The sequence below is a fragment of the Triturus cristatus genome, chromosome 5_1 (genome assembly GCF_964204655.1).
Source record: "Triturus cristatus chromosome 5_1, aTriCri1.1, whole genome shotgun sequence".
Taxonomy (NCBI): domain Eukaryota; kingdom Metazoa; phylum Chordata; class Amphibia; order Caudata; family Salamandridae; genus Triturus; species Triturus cristatus.
In genome coordinates, this window is record NC_140587.1 from 362,606,351 (window position 1) to 362,632,087 (window position 25,737).

The following is a 25,737-nucleotide window of genomic DNA, read 5'->3' on the forward strand; positions in this document are numbered from 1 at the left end:
GATCATTCAAATAGATCCCTCCACTCAACATGTAGACAGTTCATCACATCAGTAAAAGCCAACAAAGGCAAAACAGTTTAAGACAATCAAGCACTTCATCAACCCCTGCCAGACTCACCTATTTATCACTCCACTGAAAAGTGCAATGCCATCAACCTCTTGATGCTACAGAAGATCTCAACATAACATTGGCAACACTAAGCCAGCTTCATCCCTTATGCCCACCCCCTTCACATAGAATGCCACAAGGGCCATCCTTCAAAGCCCTATCTCTCACAGATAGACACCACAAAGTCAACTACTTCAAAGCCACTTCTTATGAATATGATGCCTTATTCCATACGTCATCAAAAATGTATCAGGGGACACTCTCTCATCCCTACTTACCATTGTCAATGCAATCCTCACTCAATGCATCTTCCCAGAAAAGACAGCCCAAATTCTCCCTCTCCTAAAGAAACCTAAACAAGTCCCTTATGTCCTTGCCAAGTACCAGCTAATCATTCACCTACCATTAACTGACAAGATCATTGAAAAAACAGTCTATGTTCAACTCCAAGATCACATAAATACTAAACATCTAGTGCATAATTACCAGCCTGGATTCAGATGACTCTTCTGTAAGGACACTGCTACCTTGCACATTGCAGAAGATGCAGTTTGACAACAGATGAAGATGACCTTGGGGTCCTGATGTTGCTGGATCTCTCAGTTGCCTCTGACCATCCCACACTTATGCACATGCTGAAGTCTCTAATAGGATTGATCAGCAATACCCTTTGCTGGCTCTCCTCCTACTTTTCCAACTAACACCAATTTGTTCACATGGACACCTCGAAGTCCCAAAAGATTCCCATCACCTGGGGAATTCAACAGAATTCAATACTGCCCCCTGTCCTCTTCAACCTTTACATAAAGCAACTTGGTACTCTTCTCACAGAGAAGAGCTTCCAAATTCACCAACATGCTGATGATAAACAACTCTTCCTAAAAGTCTACTCTGCTCCAGACATCCAATTATTTAAACAGTGCCTGCTCATCGTCTCACCTGGATGTTCAGCTTCAAACTGAAGCTCAACGCATTAAAGACACCATTTCTGTTATTTGCTAAAACAATAAACAAGAGACAGCACAAACCTGGCTCAATGATGTGAACATTGATGGTTTAGAACCTCAACTTTCACTGAATTCTAAGTCACTTGAATTTCTTGAGGAGACCAACCTTACCCTCAAAAAATACATTTCCAAAATACAAAGACCATCTGGTACCTACACTCTCTTCTAAATCAAATAAAACAGTTTCCTCCAGAAAGTGACTTCTGCACTGATTTTAAGTTCCTCCTATTCTTGCATTCAGGATAGTTGTAACACCCTGCTCCATGGCCTCACATACTCCACACTGGCACCCTTAATGGCCTCCTACACACTACTGCACATCTCACCCAGCGCCTGAAGAAATATAATCAGATCACCTCCATCATGATTGAACGCCATTCGCACCCCTTGCCATCCTACAACATCTTCAAAACAAGCGTTGGCAATGCCAATAGTTCTAGCTTTAAAGGAGTGTTGTAGGTAATGTGAAGCATTACATGGGAAATTATATGTATTTGTGTGGAAGCATAGAAATGTAGAATAATATTTTTGTAGGTTAAAAGGTCAGGTGACAGTTGCACTATCAAGTCAGACCTAAACATCCATGTAGGTTAATGACTGCCCTCCGCCCATAAAGTATCTAGTTATCTAAGATACTTTAATAGCATTACAATGTCATGTGTGTGACCCTGAAAGTTCATGCTCAGGCAGCTGAATACATAAACAAAATGATCACAGCTGTGTGGAAGGCACACACGTTTTTTGTGGAAGTACACAACTTTTGCCCAAACAAAACATGTACTCTTGGCTTCCAAAATGTGGGCGGAGCCAAAATCCTTCTCTAGGTATGCTCACGTAATTTTTGGGCAACAGCTGCGCTGTCAAGCCAGACCAAAACCAGCTGCATTATTTACAAAGACATCATGACCAGCACCTCTGTTTATCTTGCATACAAGCTCACCATTTCTGGTGGTTCTCAGCACACCCACAGCCTGGACAGCAGCAGACTGTAGACCATGAAGAGTAAAAAAGAAAAAACGTGGCAGCAGGTCTTTTCCACCCATGCATCCAGAATTTGATACAACCCCCATGTCCATTACAACTGCCCAAATGGTGTTTCAATTTAGGAAGAGCTGAAGATTCACCTCTTTAAAGAACACTTAATCAAAGTGCATTAACTGTCCATAAACCAGCTACCTCACCTATCACTCTCTCACTTGACTATGTATAGCGTTCTGGTGCACCTTAACTTGGTTGGGCCTATAGAAAGACCACATACATGCCTACAAACAATTTCAACTTTGTTATCAAATTCACTTTATGACATTGTTTCACATTATACATGTCAAAGGTTAGTCTTTTAATAAATCATGTTGAACAATGTTTAAATAGTAGCTTTCCAAATATAAACCTACCAGATATAGAGATGATTGGGCAACTGAATGGACCAATGCATACTGAAGTGCTGTCATTGCCTATGCTTCCAGCAAACCCAGAACCAGAAATTGTTAAATTCGTTCCTTCAACAAATGGATCTGTGAAGCATATAAGCACAACTATGAACACCAATAACAACTGCAATCAATTAATCAGCCAGATAGATATGCAAAATGATCACAGCTGTGTGGAGGGCAAGCGCACAACTTCTGCCCAATCAAAACATGTACACCTGGCTCCCAACAAGTGGTTGGAGCTAAAACCCCTCTCCTGGTGGTTCTCACATAAATGTCTGGTGACAGCTGGGCTGTCAAGCCAGACCATAAAAAGAGTCTATGTGCCCAATTTGTTTTTTAAGAAATGTAACAATATGGGTGGGGTACATGAATTTATCAGTTTACTGAGGAAACTTGTAATAGGTGTCATCTTACAGACCATGGAAACTCCAACTCCAAATTATCAACTCACAAGCATAGCATAGCATAACTCGCACGGTGCGCCATGTTGTTGTCTAGTTTTTATGTGTCTGTGCCATTGGCAAACTAGTTTTATGAGCAGGGTGGAAGGCATGATATGAGTTATAGTTTATTTGTTAATAACCATAACTGGCCAATTTCAGTGGTTCAGCATGCTTAGAACCATAACCCAGTTTTTAAATGTTTTTTTTCAGTGATTTTATTTTTTTATGATGTACGTAATTTCTGAAGGTCTTAAGCTGCGGGTGTTGGGCACAGCCTTTTGCCGAGCACAGTGGGGGTTGGGTACAAGGCCTGCCTAACATTCAGGCTTTCATTTCTTTTCACCCTCTGTAAAAAATTGCTTCACGTGTGACTTATGTTATACAAAATGGTGGTTGAATCCACTATCTGAAATGCACGCTCATGCGATCATCTTCTAAGTTACAATTCACATGCTATTTTCAGAATTTTATTGTTTTAAAGCACTTAATTTGTCCATGACTCAGGGTTTCCCCCAGTGACCAACTCAAAATACCCAAAAACATTTTTAGATCCCTTCTTCTGATTATCCTGATTATCACATTTGTCAAAAAAATTATTCAAATTGTGATTGACGGGAGCTGTGAGTTGTGAAATGTGTTAAAATGGCAGAGATTTACAAAATGGCATTAAAGCTTACTTAGAAACGTTTTAAAATGATAATATCTCAAAAATCACTGAACAGATTTAAAGCAAAGCAATCAAAGCATGCTTTCTGATTAAAGTTCTACTTTCATCTATTCGGGATCTAAGGGTCAGCAAAATGTATTTTTTCTCACCATATCCCCACCTTCCTTTATCCCCTGCATGCAGCTTCACAAAACATGACATGCTGAAGTTTAGCTGACTAAGGTAGGATGATTTGCCGAATTTCATGTAAATGCATCGACGGTGTAAAATGCTATAGGCAAATCAAAAAATGGCTTTTAATTGAAAGTGAATCTGAACTATAACTACACATTGGCCACAGATTAGGATTAGGATCTAAGGACTAAAATCAGATCCCTTCGCACACTCAGTTTGCTAATGAATCAGCATTTACACCATGCTGTGGTACCCAGTAAATATTCCAACAAAGGGTATCACTATTTACCAGGTGTAGGAAATACCTCACTCAGCCCACTCATAATCAGGGCCTCAGTGTCCAGTGCTTTTGTCCTCACTTTGTGTTGTGAAGCATCACACATGGAGTGCAAGTCATCCGTGTATCGTTTATCATGGTAATGAGTGACAACAGATGTCTTATACTGGTTTAATTTAAAAATCATTATATAAAACACACATACTGTGAGTTCTGCTACTTCATTCCATGAAGTCTAAAAGTTAATATCCAATTTATTAAGGCTGAAACATTTTCCTGTCTTGAGGCAGAGGTCAGTGATGTGTGTCAATGTAACTTGCAGATGCAGGCAGGGCACCAATCTGCTGTTAGGGCCAGAATCCAATGGTGTTCGCCATTTTGCTTAATACTACACAATGACTCAAACTAGCAGTCTTTATTATGTAAGAATGTATTCTATACACTTGTGTGAATTAAGGCATTTTAAAGTGGGCGCTACCAAATTAAAACAAGCCTTATTTTAATATATATATTTCTTCATTGAAAAAACAATGGTTAAATTTACGTTATAGTTTGGTGAAATTGTCAGGTAAAACATACTGTTTTAAACTGACAAAACCACTGAAATTCACTAGTTATAGTTATCTCCAGTAACTATAACTCATGCCCTAAAGTAACTATAACTCGAGCCACTGCTATGCACAGTATTGCCATCAATAATGTAATTTCAGATGTTGCAGTGATGTTATCAATGATGCCATAGAGCATGTAATGAGTGATATATTATGTGAGGTAATTAGCAGTGCAAGGCGAGGGAGCACATTATAGTTACTTTTGTGTCCAAGTTATTGTCAATTGAATTACTTGGTGGGCCATGTTATGCCCCCCCACCCCTTTTATGAGGTTAGCCCCAGGGGTGGGGTCCTTAGTGCCCCCAAATGGCTTGGGGAGAGGTGCTGGACAGCTGAGGAACTGAGTATCCCTACATTATACATACTATATACACCCTATATTTTCTTATACTTTTTACAGGGCAATGGACTGGGTCCCAGAGTCCTAAAATGGCTGCAGTTACATCTTTATTGATGTGGTGGCAGCCAATCACATCTTATCTTTAGATCCGTCAGATCTGCAGATCCTCAATGGCGTTATAGGAAGATGAATGTTTAACCTTCATTTCCCAAAACCTAATCAACAGATTAACACCAAATCACAAAAATCACGCTATCTGGACCAAGATCTAGCTTTCTTGCAAATTTGGTGTAATTTCGTACTGTTGTTTTTGAGATATCACTGTTCAGTTTTCCTATGGAAATTGAATGGCCAAACCGGAATTTGCCCTCCCCGCTTTTCTCGGCCCACACTTGATGGATTACCTCAAAACTTTACAGGGAAGGGCTCAGGTGGATGAGCCTTTTTGGGAAAGTTTGGCAAACCAAAAATATATTTCCTATTTGAAACGTAGTCCTATCTATAACTACTAACACTGGGCAAGATATCTATATCTATATCTATATCTATATCTATATATGTCATTTGAGATGCCATCAGTGATGTCAATGACCATGTCATGAGTGATGTAATATGTGAGGTCATAAGCAGTGCATTGCGGGGCTGTAAGTTATAGTTAGTTCAGGTAACTATAACTGCTGAATTTCTATGGTTTTGAACAAGTGAAATCTAAGCCTCACAATAATGTCCCTGTAACTTTTGTTTTTTCCAGTGAATTTCTAAGGTTTTTTGAAATGCTATTTGCTGACCTCTATCAACCCTGTAACCTTTATTTTTTTCAGTGAATTTCTAAGGTTTGTTAATTTTATTTCCTAGCTGTAACCTATAACCTTTGAGAGTGAGTGTGTGCGTGAGTGCATGAGTGTCTCAGTGGGTGTGCTAGTTTTTCTGCCCTCCATTTTGCCTTCAATCTTCATTTTCCTGCCCTCTGCTTTCCCCTCTTCTGCTCTGTTTTGCCTTTTCTGGTTGTTTTCCTGCCCCCTGTTTTGCCTTTTCTGCTTGTTTTTCTGCCCTCTCTTTTACCCTCTTTTGCCCTTTTTTGCCCTCTGTTTTGCCTTTCCTGCTAGTATTTCTGCTCTCTGTTTTGCCTTCTTCTATGATGAGGGTGGCGGGACTGCCTGATTCCTGCCCAAGGGACCCCATCTCTCTGAACCTGGCCAAAAGTCAGTGGGGGAGGTTGGCCAAGCGGCCCCCATCCCCAGGTGTGTTGCAGCCTCAGGGACCCCATCCCCCAGGGTCCGGGCATGTCTACCTGGGAGCCCTGCCCCACCCATGGCACCCAGCGTGTATTGTTGCAGACCACAGGGGAAGCCTCAAGGCCCGTGATCCCAGCTGGCTGCCTGCCTTTTGAGGGAGTGAGCATTGCCCTTGTGTGCGTGTGCAATTATTTCATTTGTTTCCCAGCACGCATTACAGCAGCAAGGAATCAGATGAAAACTCCTCTCCCAACAAGCAGGATTAGTTTGTCAGTTCTTGCTTCCTGGGAGTGGAGTTAGTACTTGCTCTCACTTAGCGGTAGCTGCCACAGCTCCTGCTAAGCGAAAGCAAACAGCTATCTCTTGAGCATGGGTTCCTTGGGAGATAACAGGAGCCAGCCCTGGGGGCTAGCGGTCCCCAGGCCCATTAATGGCTCCAGGAGGGGGGGTCGCACAGCCCCTCCTTTCATTTTCATGGGCTGGCCCCAAGGAGGTGGTGGTCCTCGGAGTCCAGGTGGTCCACGTGGCCCCTGCTAATTATAGTTTTTAAGCCCCGGGGAGGTGGTGGTCATGGGGGCTCAAAAGAGATCATGCAAGGGGGTCTGCGCTGCCCCCCTTCAATATATTAAATAAAGCCCCATGTAGGTGGTGGTCTCTGGGGCTCAAAATAGCCTTAAGTGGGGGCCCCATGCGCCCCCCTCTTTTTTTAATATACTCCCACATACAGATGGGACCTGGCCTACCCTTGGCTATACTGCAAACAAGAGCTTGTTTTTTCTTGCTGCAGATTTGCAACTCTGTCTCAATTTCGCAGCAATATGTTTCTTAAAACAAAAAGCTTTTTGGCCCTGCCAGGGTCGCCATGAGAACCCAAGACCAGGCCTAGGAGGTCAGGGTATTCCCACCCTGCCCCCTTTTCTTTTTTTTAACCTATTTTTTGGGACTTGGCTAAGTCTGAGTCCCAAGATAGCCGGAAACACTTCCTGGTTGAAGTGTTGGCAGCCAATCAGATCTCTGCACGAGGTAGGGAGGATTCGCTGAGGGGTCGTGTCCCTATATATACAAATTTGTTTTTTCTTTAATATCTCCAAAACTTCTGAATAGATTTACACCAAATAACTAAAAAGGTGCTTTCTGGACCAAGAGCTACCTTTCTGCCAGATTTGGTGTAATTCCGTCCAGGGGTTTGGACTGTAGTCATGTCTAAAATCCCTATGGGAAATACCATGGGAGGCACTTTTTTTAGCCCCCTTTTTCTCAGCCCCTGGTTGGTGGATCACCCCAAAACTTACCATGGACAACTAGACCCAACTTGATACTTTTTTGGAACATTTTGTGAAGGTTCGGCAAACAGCACCAAAGATTTATACAAGTCAAAAAACGCTTTTCCTATGGAAACTATGGACTAAACATAACTGCCTATTGGTAACCGCCAGTTGGTAATATAGTAATACCCTTTCAAGTTCAGAGGCTTAGACTGCTGCATAAATTGTGCACAAAAAAAGAGAAGGGAATCCCTATTTCCTATCTATCTCTCTATCTCTCTATCTCTCTATCTCTCTTTCTCTCTCTCTCTCTCTATCTATCTATCTATAGTATAATGGCTGCTTACTTAGAGATTCCATGTGCATTTATCTTTCCTTCAATGTCCAATAACATGTTATGTACAGTTCAAATCAGCAAGCCTGTGTATGCCATTAAGTGTGATATTGATGTATTAGTTTAAATATTTCAATATTATTCTCATCACTTTGCCATGTGTTGTTGTGGATGTTATTAATGTTTTATATTATTATTGGTAATATCATAATAACGACTATTATTGTTATTTTAATAATTATCAGACAAATACACAAGGATTAACTATTGTCCTAAAACAGAGTAAATTCCGATCTTTTAATGTAGCTAAACATTTATGAGAGTGCCTTCTTTAAGAGATATTTATTTCCCAGGAGTCACCTCTTAGCAGGGAATGCCTTCTCTTTCTTATATAATGTTTGATGTGCCCTAAACAGCAAGTGTTTTGCAGTACAGTAGTAACAAATATCTACTGTATTATTTTATATCAAACTACAGTTACATGAGGACTGCGTCATTTCCTCAATATTCCCTGATGACCCTTAAATAATCCAAATCATCATGGATAAAAGTCTACTTTGTCTTTCTAAGATTTCGGAATTGGCCCATATCCCAAACATGTATTCAAACTTCTGAATAATTACCTTCAATTGGATCAATGCCAGAGATAACAGGTGTTTTTGCAGGATCCCAAGAATATGCACAATTTCCAGTGCACTGAGATGGTATTCCATTGATAAAAACTGTGAGCTGTAAAAGGCAAAAAACACAGTGACTGTAAAAATCCCAACAACACATATTACTGCAGAAAATTACATTTACGGATGCCTTATTTTCAACATACACATTTTGGTAATCATGAGGGGGATAATTTGCAATGCAATTTGCGCACCTAAATGAAAGTTCAGTGCATATGGAATTTCATTTTTGAGGACAAAACAGTTTTGTGATTCCTAGAATCACGGTTATTGGAAATTTGCCCCCGTAAATTGGTTTTCACGTACATAATTCCACTAGTACAGTGTTATTTCTGTGTCAGCAAATATGTCTCTAGAAGCAGATTTGTGGACAATCCAAAGTAGATCCGCCTGTAAATATTGGGAAGCACCAATAAACTAAACATGTATGTTTGTGGGCATTCACAAACCATTTTCAGGTAGTTTCCCACTATGGAAACGTTCACTATTAGGGTGGGATTGGGAAAGGAACCTTGACAAGACAAGCAAAGTGGGATGCTAAAATCCATGGGCAAAAATGTTTTCCCCTCAGATAATGTTTTCACCCTATATTAGATCATTGGAAGGCTGGGATCTCCATTGAAGACAATGAAGTGTCTCTGGTCTAATAATGACTGGTATAAGCCTTCTGCTGCAACATTCCATTGTTTGTCTTTCTATCTCTCCCTATTTAATTTAGAACATTATACCCTCAGCAGGTGGAATGTTTTAATAGCCTTAAAGCCCTTGTGCTTAGGGCTATACTGGTTGTTAAAGACCCACTCTCCTGTTAAAGGCCATCACCTTCAGCATGGGCCTATAATGTGTGTTCCAGAACTTCAAAAAACAGTATAGTCCTCAGCAGCTGGTTGTAAGACAACATTAGAACACTGTAATGCTGGAAGCCCCATTGAAGACAATGATAAGGAATATTGGTTGTTAAATTAAAGGCCACCTCCCTTGTTATAGGTTATCACCTGTAGCTCGGACCTATAACTCAGTTCAGGGCCTTTAACTCCCAGTATAAGCCTCAGCAACAGGCTATAAGCCCCTAATATGAAAACAAAAACCTTTATTGATTGAAATTGGGTTACTGGTTGAGGGAGGGGAAACTCTACTCAAGCACCAACCACAATCTCTGTCAGGGTGAAACACAAGCAAACCCAAATTAACCTTTGTTTAACCCTGTGGTAGCTTGGTACAAAGTCAGGCTTAATTTAGAGGCAATTTGTAAAGTATTCATGCAGCACTTCAAACAGTAAGTGAAAACACAACACAAGAAAAATTCCACACCCACTTAGATACATGGAGTAAAATTAAATACATTATTTGCCACCAGAATGATGTTTTTAAAAACAATCAGTAGAACCAGAGATATGCAATTTTAAAGATTTCAGGTAAGTACAGCGCTAAAGAAATCACAAAGCGCCATTCACAGTTATCTCGTTGTGGGAGACCAGGGTGTAAGTCACTAGTTCAGACTGACAGCAATGGAGCTGAGGCTGGATACAGGGACCAGGTTAGTCCAGCTAAAAGTCCAACACAAAGAGTTCCATTTACACTGGAAGGAGCTTTGCGGAGCAATAGGCGTGTCACAGATTGGCGTTGACGTAGTGGGAAGAACAGGCTGGGCATTCCAGATGGTTGTCTCTGTAGCACATGGATCCTGTCGGGCGTCACAGATGGACATTGCTGGAGCTCCGCATAGGTGGTCAAGTTCCAATCTAGCATTATTGGGAGTCTGTGGCCGTCACTATGGATCGAAGACTCAGGTTCCCCGGAGCTTCTTCATTGGCTGGCAAGACGGGCGGAAAGCTCTTGGTGCAAATTGGCCATTTGCATTTGTGAAGATCCCAAAACTTCAGGATTTCTCCTTTTCTTCAGGAGTGATCTCAACTGATGCCACACCAAGGGTCCAGGACCTGAGGGACAGCTCTTGGGGATCAGTAACTCACTCGTGCAGAGGCCAGCAAGGCTCAGGCAAGTCCAGTTGCAGGTCCAGGCAACAGGTCAGCTGGATGGTATCAGGGAACCTCTGGAGCTTGTTATATCTCACAACAGGTGGTCAGTCAGCTGACCTTGGGGTCACTTCAGCCTGGGATGGAAGGTGCAGTTCCAGTCTTCCTTCTCAGTAAGCAGGGCAGCAGGCAGAGAAGCAGAACAGTAGCAGGGCAGCAGAGTGGCAGTCCTTCTAGCAACAAAACAGCACAGCAGTCCTTCTTCTGTAGTAGCCACAGGTCCAGGGGTGTACTGAAGAATGGGTCTGAGGTCAATTTTTTATATCTTGTGCCTTCGTGAAAGAAGAAGTTTCTAATGAATTCCCTTTGATGTCCTAGAAGTTTCTTGCCCTCCTGCCTAAGTCCAAGCTGGCTGCATGAACAATGCAGTGGTGCTAGGTCCTTTGTGTGAAGGCAGGGCACAGCCTATTCATTTGCTTTTGGTGCTGTGCCCAACTTCATGCCCCTATCCTGCCATTGATCGCCCACCCAGGCACACCTAACCCCTGTATTGTGTGACTGTCTGGGAGGAATACACAAAGTCGAACTACCAACTACACCCAGTCATGTGGCCAGGAACAGGCTGCAAGCACCAAATAGTTAGGGCAGGAAAATGCCAGCTTTCTAAAAGTATACTATGTATCTAGCAAAAACCCCTATATCATCTATCTTAGAAAAATTGACAGACAATAACGTCTAACCATTATTTCACTGAATGTCAGTCAATGACTACTGATGAATGGTATAAATCATACAAACTGAACACTGAATATACCATGTGTCACATTCACATCTGTATACCAAGAAGATGGATAGAGACATGTTTCTTAACTATTCCACCAAAGAAATCTGCGTGACAATTTACCATACAGCCAATTCCTGAGGATTAGAAGTAATTGTTCCAGATGAAAGGATTACTTCATTAATTTTCTTGATCTAAGTAAACTACAGCAATGCAATTATCTAAAAAACTACTCAAAAGAGCACTCAAACGAGCTTGGTACATGCCTTGAGAAACCCTGCTGGAACCTAAGGACCACAACAGTAACAACTTATGCGTTAATATATTCTCTGGTGCCACCAATGATGTAAAAAAGATCATACAAAAAAATTGGACAATTATCTACAGTCTTGAAAAACTGAAAGCCGTTCCTCTTTGCTTTAAAAAGGAGAAAAAATCTATGGGATAACTTGGGGAGAGCAAAACCAGCCCCTAAGATGGAAACAGTGTCCTTGCGCACAGTGTTTGATTTACCTCCTATAAATGGACACCACAAATGTTATTGTTATTGTTGTTATTGTTAGGTATACTTGTATAGCGCACAGCTGCCTCAGTGGAGAGGTGACCCGGCACTTGCAGCAGTGTCAGTAGAGAGAATAAGCTAAACCGTAGGAAATAGGAAGGCTTTTATAGCTTTACGGAAGGACAACAGGCAATCTAGCCGACTAATCTGAACAGGGAGGGAATTCCATAGTTTGGTGGCAAGGTACCGAAACGACCGACCCCCGGCTCTGAGGCACTTCACCCGGGGAACCGTTGCCAAGAATTGCTCGGCTGAGCGCAGCTGGCGTGTGGGTACATAGGGGATCAACAAGTTAGACAAAATCTCGGTGGAGGACAGCTTTAAGGTTTTGAAGGTCAGGCATAGTGCCTTGAATTGAATCCTTTGAGGCATGGGCAGCCAGTGCAGGCGCCGCAAGGCACCCGTCGCAGAGCAAGTTCTAGGGAGCCGCAATAAAACTCGGGCAGCTGCGTTTTGGACCCGCAAAAGGCACGTAACTTCCGCCTTATTGGCACCCAGCATGAGTGAGTTAGCATAGTCTAACCGAGACAGAATAGTCGCTTGGACTCCCAGCCGGCGGGTAGGTGGATCAAAGAAGCCCAGCATAGGTCTCAAACCCCGGAGGAGACCAAAGCAGGTGCCAGCGATCTTCTTGGTATGCTCCTGAAACCCAAGATTAGAGTCAAACCAGACCCCTAAGTTTTTTACAACCAGCTTAGGGGTGGGGGCACTGCCCAGAGACGCTGGCCACCAATGCTTGCTCCAGAGCCCCTTGTCTCTCCCCACCAGCAGCACTTCTGACTTGTTGGCATTAAGTTGAAGGCAGTTGGTGGTCATCCAATGCGTGACAGCTGCTAGGCGGCCCCGAAAATGCACGGCGCCCAGAGTATGGTCATCGGAGAGGGCCACCACCAGTTGGGTATCATCGGCGTATGAGACCATGGTCAAGCCAGAATCCCTCGCCACCGCCGCCAGGGGTTGAACATAGAGATTGAACAGGACAGGGCTTAATGCCGAGCCCTGAGGAACCCCCTGCTTGATGACATGAGCGTGTGAGAGGAAGGGGGGGCCGAGACCTGGAATGATCTGTCAGATAAAAAAGAGCGGAACCACTCCAGGGCCGGACCAACCACCCCCACCTCCTCTAGACGGCTCAGGAGGATCTTATGGGAGACAGTGTTGAATGCGGCGCTGAGGTCAAGCAGGATGAGAGACGCAGTTTGTCCCTCATCCAGGATGGTCCGTAGATGTTCACTCACTGCTAAAAGCGCGGTCTCGGTACTATGACCCGGGCAGAAACCATTCTGGGAGCGGTCAAAGGCACCAATGTTGTTCAGATAGCCTGAGAGAATGTTATTAGTATGGGCCTCAGCAATTTTTGCTACCCAAGGCAGGAGGGATATGGGTCGAAAGTTTTCCGGTTTAGTTGGGTCCAGTGTTGTTTTTTTCAGCAAGGGAACCACCCTTGCTTGTTTCCATGACAGGGGCACCACTGCCGTGGAGAAGGAGGCATTCATGATCTGACGTAACGGTGTCAATAAAATAGGTAATTTTATTATAATAAACAACAGGAGCATAAACCCATAAACCTCGTTGAGACTGGGGTAATAGTATAAGAAACAACAATGATTCTCAACTGGTATCATTCAGCACAGACAGATAAATTGCATGTACAAGACATTACAGTTAGAATAAGGAAGACTCTAAAAAAGTTAGGTAGAAAAAAGTCATAATGTATTAGATCAAAAAGATTTACAAAGAAACATACAATAATGTAAATGAACAGGATAATGGAACAGTTGTATCAGCACTGTACGCAAAATCAATGACGCATAAGAACAACCCGAACTTGTACTTGGTGCTTTAAGTGTACGTGACACGGAGACGGCGACGCAAGTGACAAGGTGAGATCAGCAAGGGACGGCGCAAGGTGAAGTGAAAGTGAAATTTAGAATGATATATACAAAGGTTCTGAATTCAATTTCTTTACACTGAAATTACTTAGATATACATAATAAAGAACCATAAGGCCATCAATTAAGCTGAGGAGTCGACGGCGTTTCGATCCGAGCAAATTTGGATCATCATCAGGACTGGGCTGTCATAGTCAAGAAAACAGTGCTGTAAATATGAATAACTCTTGAATACAGAAAGTCGCTAGGGAATACGATTCAGTAGAAATCTGGACGTAGGCCAATTGGGAATGTTCCAGGGAAGGAAAAACGAGTTTAAGAATTTCTGAGCAATTCGAGGATAATGCTGGTGGGTAATGGGAACAATTTGCAATAAATGCAGCAATTCTTAATTGGAAAATTCGGGTCTCGTACTTAGTCGGCGCTGGAAAAGCGCGGGGTGACCTGACAACCTAGTGAATAGAGCGTCAGGGAAGGCGTCTGATTCAACCGTCCGCAGAATTCCGGTTGAATCAGACGTAATTTCAGTGTAAAGAATTGAATTCAGAACCTTTGTATATATCATTCTGAATTTCACTTTCACTTCACCTTGCGCCGGAGGAGTGTGCATTAAAGGAGATAGCAAAACAAGCGCATTCGCACCCGGCCATCCCCTCCTTGATGAATGTGCAGCGGTATCAAGTTTTGAAAATAACAGCTATACCCCCGCCTCTAGATTCCCTGTTGAGGGTCAGAATACTGAAGCCCAGGGGCAGAGCGAGGCCAGGTTCAGCCACCAAAGCATCAGTCAACCAGGATTCGGTAATAAAGAACACATCTGGAGATTCGTCCTCAATGAGGTCATGAATATCCATATAGTGTTTCACCATGGAACGGACATTGAGATGTAGTATTTTCATGGTAGGTCTAGAGGGGTTAGGGGGAAATGCGGAGCAGAAACTATAGCCACAGTTTGGACAACAAAAAGGTCCTTCCCTTACTGTCCACATGGTCTGACTCGCTGACCGATGGACATCAAATACTCCCTGGTATAACTTAGCACCCCTGATTGGGAGCCACCAGCATGTCTGGCGTCTGGCGGCGTCCAGGCGCGGACGGGTGCAGACGGGCTTGCTTTTGGCGCGCCCGCTGCGTGCGTCCGCTGCACTCCCGCGCCATGGGTTGCCTATATAGTAAGTCCTGAAAGAGGGAGAGGAAAAGACTAGACCGCCTCCCTTTGCAAGATGGCGGCCGTAGGATGGTAGCCGGAAGTGGAAATAAGACCACGCCGGCCGGACCAGATCAGTGGCAATTGTATGCGCTGTGAAAGTACAATGGAAAGGGGAAGAATTCCTCTATCAAGGTTTAACAATCAAACATTCTGAATTTACAAACTGCAATACAACAAATGTGGTATACTGTCTGGTATGCCCATGTGACTTGGCATATATGGGAAAAACATCACAGGCGATGAGAAAAAGAATCACACAACACAGTACAAAATGCCAAAATGGTTTAACACTTCATACAAATGAACCATGGATTCTCTGGCATCAAATGACAGTGCTAACGCATGTAAAAGGCCAGAATATTGAATTTATCCTTTCAAAGTTGAGAGGCCACAATGATTCTGCGCCCCGTACTACCTCCCATGGGTTAAATGAAATTAATGAGATAACTCATTGCCTCCTGTAAATCCCTGTTGCGAGCAAATAGTATCTCTACAATAAACGAGGAAAAAGTTAGAAGACTGTCTCCCTGAATGATCTTGACAATTACTATGTGACTATTATGTAGGGCAACGATGATAGACACACGAGACAAGCCCTGTTTTACACAAAGAATCCAAGGACCCCACCTAACAAACACATCATATTTCATTTAGGAGTAACAATAGGTGAGCTTTTCCTGAGAATTCTCGTTAGTACACACCTCTGTGTCTGATGCTATTGTACTATGAAGTCTTTTCAACAAACAGTGTCCACGTAATTAGTGCATCTGCTATATTGTTATTTTGTAAAAGATAATGACGGAATGCAGACACTGGCCCATGTGACGTGTGTTACTAAAATGGCTCAAGGTCCTACGATCGGAGGTCAGTGTGAGGTAGAGGGTTCATATGAGCTCAATTCTTTATCATGGCAAAGCAAACCAGGATGCTACCTGGCAGAGCGTCCCATCTAATCAGGCGATCAGACATGAGGGAGGTCAGACGCATCCAGCAGTTCCGCATTCCTCACTTCTGTTCCAGCCACGGAGAAACACGAGTGACATTACGGATGTGACTGAGAGGAACGTGTAAACATGGTAAGCCGTGGCTGCACCGTTTAGATTTAATCCCCAGGGCACCCACCTCTGGATGTGCACAATTAAACACGGGTCTCCTCCTTACCCTATGAGCCACGGGGGAAACGAACAACACGACGTGCACTTTTTCAATTGAGCATTTCCTTCAAACACCCGGGGAGTCCTCTCTGTCGCAACACCCGGTGTGAGACAATGTAATTTACCACTAACATCACTCCAAAAGACCAGATCTTAATTTGTTATGTTATGGATCTTGGGATGCTAACACCATGAGGATTAGCTGTACCAGTTTAACTCATGTCACCAGTTCTGGGCATGTTATGCCATGGGTGTCAGACTGCTCGAATAATTTAGACTTGTTGTACCAACCAGGCGATCAGCACCTCCAGGGCAGTTTTCCAGGTTTCAGATCCCGGACGGACTATATTTCCTGACTAATCCAGGTATGGCCGGTTTAAACTTCCAAATGACACCTTTGAGGCACTAAATACCATACTGATGACCAGAAGTATCCTTTACTTCTTTCTTTCTCCCATATCTAGAACCCTATTGTCTGATTTTAATTAGTGTGCGATACTGACCCACGAAGTTCTAGAACTCTTGCACCTCACGAAGATGCAGGTTGTTCCCATGCGAATGGTATGTGCCGTATATGAAATCATTCCTGTGATCAGTTTTATGTCTTTATGTTTGCCAGCGAACACAAGGGATCCCAATATAATTCTGTCTTTTTGATGTTTTCACATAGTGTCCCTCTAAAAATGGCCCCAAGCCCTGCATGTGACCTTCATTCACAAAACATATAAGGCGTCGGCTTACCCATTGGTGTGGCCAGGAGTCATCATCAACTGCAAAGAGCACAAATCAATTTATGCAATATTGGTGATCTGAATAAAGACCTCACCCAGACATAGAAATAGTTAAAGTGCTCCGACTACCACAGGAAAGGCAAAACAAACCTTTTGGACTATTGAGTAGAGGGTCAAAATAGGCAAACACGCGAGCAGGAGAGCAGCATCAGGAATGGGCGCAGGGAAGTCTGGGAGCCCGTGCTGCAGCGAGGACTCGGCAGAAGAGTGGCGGGTAAGTAATTTTTTTCCCTTTTTTGGTGTTTTCTTCATTGTCCATTGTTCACCCTCCCAGCCTCACCACTCTGCTCTCACATCTGCTCCTGCCCACTAGTAACATTTAGTTTATAGGCCCTGGGTACACGTAGTACTGGTTTACTAGAGACATACAAGTAAATTAAATGCGCCAATTGAGTGGAAACTATTTTACCATATATAAAGGAGAGAACACAAACACATTAGCACTGATTGGCAGTGGTAAAGTGTGCACAGTCCTAAAAGCAAAAAAAAGGTTAAGAAAAAAGGAGGGTGACGGCAAAATGTTTGGGGATGTCCCTGCAAAAAAGGCCAAGTGCAACAGTTTCAAAATGCAACAACACTTGTACATTCCTTTTCTGCACCTGGAAATACGCGCACTGCAAATGACATGATGTGTTACAATTCTTGTGAATCTCTGATAGTCATGGATTCCCTGGGATACTTCTGGAATGTTGAGCTATTTCCATGAAAGTCAAACAATATGCACATACCCATGTACACAATTCAATGGATGTCTTGTGTATCAGTGCCATTGACATTAAGGGTGTTCAATATTCTAACCTGAAATACAGCACTTTTCTCTATTTCAGGGATATTTTGGAAAGCGTTTGTATAGGGAGAAGCAAATCTGTCCAGCCAAGAGACGTTAGTGCAGTTTAGAGCTGTTGCCGTTCTTGTCGGATTGTTATTTGCAAATAACCTCAGTTCAGTTTGTCTTCTGTATGTATTATAACATTTCTCCAAACTTGAAATCATAGAAAAATGTCATATTGTGGGGAGGGAGGGTTAACAGCGTTTATGATTTGTCGATTGTATGTATAATCGTAGAAACCCCTCAGAAACACAAAACATTTGGAAACAGTAGGCTTCATAACGATTGCGCACACTGCGACAACTGGACCATTTTGTTATCTTTTTGTAGTGGCATTTGGACTTTTTCCTGAAGAATATATATTGTGTATCATTATATGGCAAAGTACGTGATTCACAAAAACAAAAAATAAGGGACAAGATGTATTTTTGTAGTTACAAAGCCTGCAATTCACAAAATCACATACTTTGAAACACTAAAATGCAAGTTGAAAAGTAGACACTGCAAGTCGGAAATTACTTTCAGATTCATTAAATGCTATTTGAGAATTTTTGTGATTTGGTAGAAGTTGGTGGCGTGAAACCGACATGAATCTCCAATTACCAAATCGAATTGGAATGAATCAATGGGTTGCGATGGTAATTGTGGTAAAAAAAATAATTGAACTAATATCGACCTTCAAAGGGGGATGCTATCACATTCACAAGGTTGAAGGTGTCACCATGGGACAGATTCCAAACTTGTGAATGTGTGTGTTTGACCTTGAAAGGAGAAGATATTTGTCCACGAGACAAGCGTATGCCACCTCAACCCTTCCACCTATGTCTTTCACTGAATGGTAACTTTAATTTTGGAAGTAGCGTTATCATTTTAAGGGACAGCTGCTGCTGTCTAAGAAAAAGTCTGCATTTAGCGAATGTAAATGCATAGACAGAGGTCTGCTGTTGCTCGCAAACCTCTCTCCAAGCATTTGCAGGTATATGCACTGAGCTTCAAGAGGACTCCTGACCCATACATATTAATGAGGCAGCGGTATCTGCATCTGCCTGCCAATGGGCGTTTTACAATAAGACTGATCACTACATCAGTAGCATAGCAAGTTCAAGGTGGTGTGACAAACCAGTCGCTTGCAAAAAAAACATTGGGTTTGACACACATCAGGCCCAACTTGTACTTTTCATAAATTACACTCTGGGAGCCTGTGCTTGTAGAAGAGAGGGGTGCAATGCGGCAGGTCTCCTTTCAATTTCCCTTTGAAGAGACCGCTCGTCACACAAGGCTGTTGGATACCGTGAGGCTGCTCATTCCCTTTGCCAAGGACTGCTGGGACTGCTGTGATCTATTAACTAAGTATACGGGGAGGTTGCCGCCTAACATCGCTAGCCCGGGACTGCGAGGACCAGGGTGCTCGTTGTTCTTGTGATCGAGCACACCTGGGAACTCTTCCCGGCCCCTCCCACACCTAGTTCTTTACTGCTCGCGGCCCCCGCTCCGCGGGAGCCGCTCGTCACACAAGGCTGTTGGATACCGTGAGGCTGCTCATTCCCTTTGCCAAGGACTGCTGGGACTGCTGTGATCTATTAACTAAGTATACGGGGAGGTTGCCGCCTAACATCGCTAGCCCGGGACTGCGAGGACCAGGGTGCTCGTTGTTCTTGTGATCGAGCACACCTGGGAACTCTTCCCGGCTCCTCCCCCTCTCTGAACATCTGAACATCTCCACAGCATAAAAGCCCCGCCCCTACGCGCCAGCGGAACGCGCCCGGAGCGAAGACCGGGCAAAGACAGGGCCGTTTTAGGCCGTTATAGACCGATTAAGACCGGACCGGGCAATCCCTCTTGGTTTTTTTTTTTTTTTTTTTTTTTTATTTTGAGTTGTCTAGTCGCGCTTGTGTGTTAATTTTAAACAACTTATAGTTTAAATAATGTCAGTCCGTGAAACCAGGAGCAAGTCTACCAAATCCGTGAAAAAGGCTACAGGGACCCTGGATGATTTTATCACAAGGACTAGCCTTTCAATTGATAATGAGATTACTAAACTCCAGCACAGAGTATCTTTGGAGCTGGAGTCTGCAAGGAGGCTCTCTACCGAACTAGCACTAGGGAAAAAATCCTCTCTAGGTAGTATTGCCTCCTCAAAAACCCATGAGCGCACTACTGGCCCCACACCAATTATCACCTTGGTCGAGGTCCACTCTACTGCTGAGGAAACAACTCCCTCTATTAATCAAGATTTTGTTCCCTCGGGCCCCTCTGTCAGTGTTGTATCTGAAAGCTTTCCATCTTCGGATCCACTGATAGGGAATATCGTGGGTAGTAAAAATGGTGAGAAGCAAAGGGTATTGGTGGAAACAGACCCGATTAAAAGCCAGGTGCCAGTTAAGACATCATTAAAACATAAGAGAAAACGGAAACATATATCTGCATATGCTAGAAAAAAGGCGAAGGTAGCATTTAGCCAAAATTATATAGGGGGGCTACTCAAACACTCAATGTAAGTATTGCTAATAACAAGTCTGACCAAGCGCCTCTAATTGTTCAAAGTGTTAATGCTAGTACAGATGAGCAAAACTCGGTCATAATGACTGACCACTCTGTCAATGAGGGCCAGAGAAATTCTTTGAACATGGTAGGACAGGAAGAGGGAAGGGAAGAGTTTTTAAAACTGGTATGGGATACGCTTAAGAAATTACTCAGGCCATTAGAAGTGAGGTTAACTGGCATTGAGAATCAGTTGCTTGAGGTAGAAAAAAGTGTTATTACACTATCTAGCTTAAGTCTCAATTGCACTGATGTACCCATAGTGTCTATGCAAGTGCCAGCTACTGCTCCTGTGATACCTCTGAATAAAAATCCAACTAGCATACAGCAGCAAAAAGAGGAAATAGTTAAAAGAACAAATAAAACATCGATAACAAATACATTAGCCACATCAAATATAATTCCCTCGACCTCGTCATCTGCAAACACCTCTAACAAATCCTTGCTGAAGGGTCATGTTCAAAGCAAAACGCCTCAATTACCAAATGTTGCTACTACCCATTCTCCTATCCACAACACCCCAGTTCCACAGAAACCTTCATCTAATCTACCTGTCAGCAATAAATCCTTGACTGATAGATCTTTTGCCAATGTTCCTAATAAGCCAAACTACCAATCTGGCCATGCTTATAACAACTTTAAAGGAGGGTATATAGATTTACCACCTGATGCAAGCCCATTTGTAATTGTTCTTACAGGGGTACCTGAATTAGAAAACCAATATGAGGAGAACTTCCATTCTCTAAAAAATAAAGTGATCTATTGGTTAAATTCGAACAAACCCATTCCGAATCATATGAAAAGTAAAATTCTCATGGTTCGTAGGGTGCCGTGGGTAGGACCCATGGCTAAACCAATTATGGGTGACTGCATAGTCATTACTTTTGAGGAACCCCATAGTGTTGAACAGATTTGCAAATGGAAATCATATGGAGATACACCACCCATTGAAGCCAGGCTTTTATCGTTTTTTTACCCCCCACCTAGGCCCATACAATATGGGTCCAATTGGAACACTGTCAAACAGTGTCACGGCTATGTACCCAACATGGTTAGACAGGCAGATCAAAATATGTGGTCTGGTATTCCCACCTTTAACAGGTTCAGTTGTCTAGATGGTGTGGATTGACTTGGGACTATGCCAGATTGTATTCCCAAGTTGTATGACACCTACTGTACACTAGGTAATAAGTCTGATCACCACCAGAGTAAGGAAAGGTCCCTAGCAGCTGATAAAGTATGTCACAATCTGGATGTGGGTTGCCTAGATGGGGGAACCAATACTATAGTAAGGGATGTGGTCATTGAGACAGAGAATCAAACTGCCGATATACAGTTAGGTAATGTTCATCATCAGCCGGTACTAATGCCGGCTTTTGATGACCAAACCTGTTCCAGTAATAGACTGACCCCACGCTTTCTCATTTTGTCTTGGAACATTGCTGGCGTGGGCAAAAATCTTAAGGATCCTGAGTGGGCCGATTATGTTGATGCTAGTGACCTTTGTCTATTGCAAGAAACATGGGCAATAGATGTTCCACATAGAGTCGGATACAAAACCTATGGCACTGAGGCAGTTCAGTCTGATAGGGGGAGACCGTCAGGGGGGTTGATCATATGGCTTAAAATCACCTTGGTTATGAGGGTTGAAGTTATAGAGACAGGAACACCCGATATTCTGGCCCTAAAAATTCTACCCCCAAATGGAAATGAATGTTACATTGTCAATGTTTATAATAGACCACTTGCCCATTCCAAGGTCTCACCTACTTTGGAAACACTGGATCTCTTTTTGAAAGAGGTGGTTGGAGATACTCCGGTAATTTTGGGAGGCGACCTAAACTGTAACTTCGAACCGGTTTCTGGTATTAATGACGTCTTTGAGGATGAGGATCAGGTGTACAAAATTCCCCAGCTTGAAACCTCAAACTTTGTTAAGTGTTCCACTTTGGCCGTTCAATTGCTTAGGCTAACGGCAGATCATGGTCTGAGAGCATGTAACGGCCGCCTCCCTTCGGACCTGGCAAAACAACCAACTTTTGCGAAATCCAATAGTAATCTAGATTTCATACTTGTTTCACTTAACCTTTGGCATTATTTGATTGATCTAAAAGTGGCAAGTAGGGAGGAAAGTGATCACTACCCTTTAGAACTTTACATTGATGTGCAAATGTTTAGTGATATTACTGCCAATCTAGCTACTCTATCATCTGAGACCATTAATGGCAAAATGTGTGAGGATGTACACATAAATAATAATAGACATGCAGTAAAATGGCCCTATATTTTGTCTGATGGCAAGGCCCTAGCATCGGTGTACTCTCTCTTTGGGGAAATGTTTGGACCTATAGCTGGACAATCTTTTCTACCTGTCCACTTTGATCACTTTATTGAACTACACAATGTTTTCTTCAGTGAACTAAAAACTTGCTTGTCAAAAATGCCAAGGTAAAAGCAACAAAATATAAGAGTGGGAAGTCATGGGAAACTATGGTACGATCATTCATGCAGGTTGGCCAAGAGAAACCTCTTGCTTGCTATTAAAAGCAAATCAAAAGAAGGAGTCAAACTTGCAAGGGAGGTATATAAGTGTGCCCAAAAAACATCAAAAAAACTATGGGAAGAGTCGATTTGGTCAGAAATGCTAGTTGCTGCAAAAGCTAATGATAATGTTGGGTTTTGGAGGTTGGTGGCAAATGAGGGGCATGCAGGCAGAGCTGTAAAAGACACGTTTTTGGATGAAATGACATGGGTGACCCATTTCACATCCCTTTATAAACAATACGATGGTGATGAAAACAAGATATTATGGTGCCCCCCTCCTATTGAACCTCTTGACTTCACACTGGAGGAAACAATAAGGGCGATTAATGAACTAAAAAACAGCAAAGCACCAGGCCCGGACAAAATACCGGGGGATCTTTATAAACACGACATCGAAGTATGGGCTCCTTATGTAAATCGTTTATTTAATGTTCTGTCTACAAGCTGTCGGTTTCCAGATAGTTGGCGTGCAGCGGAAGTTGTGCTAATCTTTAAAAAGGGGAACAGATCGGTACCTTCAAACTATAGACCAATTAGTCTAATGGACACCCTGCAAAAACTCTATGCCAAACACATATTGTTTCGGATTAATGACTGGCTGGAGGACTCAAAAATAATCTCTAAATTTCAAGCCGGCTTTAGGAGCAAGACTAGTACCATAGATCAAATATTCAGATTCGGTTGTCAGATCTGGAAGTACGTGCATATTAGGAAAGGTCATTTGTATGTAGCCTTCGTAGATCTGAGAGCTGCATTCGACCTTGTCCCTCGCAACTTGCTCTGGAGGACCTTAAGTGAAGTAGGCTTGCCAGGGTGTCTCTTGGCTCAAATAGTTGAGCTGCATGCTGGAAATTATGCAAACATCAGGTGGGGTCCAAATGGCGAACTGACACGTAACATCCCCATTGAACGTGGGGTTCGCCAAGGGTGTGTCTTGGCCCCTACCTTGTTTTCGTTGTTTGTTAATGATGCTCCCAATTATTTGAATGGTTGTACTAATGATTCCCCGCAGCTTAATGGAGAGAGGGTGCCTGCGTTGCTCTTTGCGGACGACACCATTCTTATATCCCAGACCAAGAAGGGACTCCAGGCACTCTTAAACTCCTTTAGCTGTTATTGCATGTCCAAGGGTCTGGAAATAAATGCTGATAAAACGAAATGTATGGCATTAAACCCCAGCAAACCGGACAGAGGGTTTCTGACTTTGAATGGCCAGAAATTAGGAACTGTGGAAAACTTTTCCTATCTGGGCGTTGCTCCTGATTCAAAACTAAGTTGGAAGGCCCAAGTTGAGAAAAGTAAGGTATCATATGCCCACAACGTTAAACCTATTATACGTAGACTGAATGCTAGCACAAGTAAGAGTGTAACCCCTGTCTTAGAGCTTTTTAAATTTAAAATTCAATCTGCTGTGTTGTATGGAGCAGAGATATGGGGACCTTGGGCCAGAGACAGCTTTCAGGGCTTGGACAATAAATTCATGAGAGCTATTGTTAGGGTCCCGAATAGTACACCTTTGATACCCCTCCAGCTCGATTTGAATTTTAAAAGAACAGATTACTTTGCCATCATAAGACCATTAATGTTTTGGGTTAGGTTATGGTCCACCCCAGAACTGCTCGAATATAGAAATGGCCATCAAGAATTGTTGACTCTTGATTCTTTTAACTCTATTCAGTGGCTTGTGCACATTAAAAAATGGTTCATGCTTCTGGGATTGTACTCAATGTGGGAGAATCCTGACAACTTACCGGCTTTTTCTAAATCTATAGTAAAACGAGCCTTTTGGTCCTACATGAGTGACAGGCTCGTACATGAAAGTAGAGTTGGGTCTCTAATTCAAGGTTTTTTATCCTTTCTGGACGAACCCCGCTTCGAATCGTTTTTGGATGAAATTGAGCCACCTATTGCAAAGTCCCTTTACTTGAAGTTTAGATATGGGATCCTTATGCTGAACTATAATACAGAACGCTGGTCACAGAAAAGACTGGGAGGCCTGAATGACAAAAGCGGGTGTTGTCCTATGTGCTTAAACTCCTGTACGGAGGATGAGGTTCACATGTTGTTTGGATGTAGTGCCTACCTGAAGGCTCGAAAGAAATGGCTAAAACCCATGTGTACTCTCCTAGGAACTAGATCCTGTTTTACAGCATACATGATTATAAAAAGCAATACAGCCCAGTTTATTGTATTTAGCATAAGCAGGTTCCTTTACTCTGTGTATATTATTCGCAGGAAAATGGGTCAGATACTCTGAGTAGGACCTCTGAATATGCTTCTAAAAATCTGTTCCTAAAATGAAATGTGTTTTAAATTGAGGAGATGAAAATTAATTCTTGTATTACATTTTTAAATTTACTGTTTTAAAGTGTTGCTGCATGTATGTTATTATGATTCTCTGTTTTTTTATATACATGTGTCTTTTATGGCCAAATTGGCCGAAATAAAGAATTAAGTAATAAATTACACTTTGTTAGATCTGGGGGTCTCTAGTTGGCAGAGGTAGGTACCACTGTCCAAATAGGGACCCTTACTTCTAGTCAGGCCAAGGGGGATACACTCTTTAGATAATCCCTGCTCACCCCCTTGGTAGCTTGGCATGAGCAGACAGGCTTATCAAAGGCAATGTGTAAAGTATTTGTACCAGCACTCACAGTAACACAGTGAAAACACCACAAATGGACTCCACACCAGTGTAGATAAATAAAGTACTTTGATATAAACTACACAAGACCAAAACGACAAAAATCCAACATACACAGTTCAAGAATATGGTTTCAAAAAGAGTTCTTAGCTTAGCGACAAAATCATTCACCTTAGCGTCAATTTTAGCCAACAGTACCTGGTGATGCGATAAAAGTTCTTAGAGGCGCTCAGGCGGCGAA

The 25,737-nt window shown here is 42.7% G+C and overlaps 1 protein-coding gene across 1 annotated transcript in view; it reads right to left on the reverse strand.

Annotated features, from left to right (window-relative positions):
* The window catches only part of LOC146830893 (fibrocystin-L-like), a 533,569-nt gene that overhangs the window by 367,676 nt on the left and 140,156 nt on the right, over positions 1 to 25,737 (reverse strand). Inside the window, exons 28-29 of the mRNA XM_085603812.1 lie at positions 8,519 to 8,624; positions 2,511 to 2,630 (exon numbers count right to left, since the gene is read on the reverse strand). Of these exons, the coding sequence (XP_085459938.1) occupies positions 2,511 to 2,630; positions 8,519 to 8,624 (226 nt within the window). The remainder of the gene's footprint in view (positions 1 to 2,510; positions 2,631 to 8,518; positions 8,625 to 25,737) is intronic.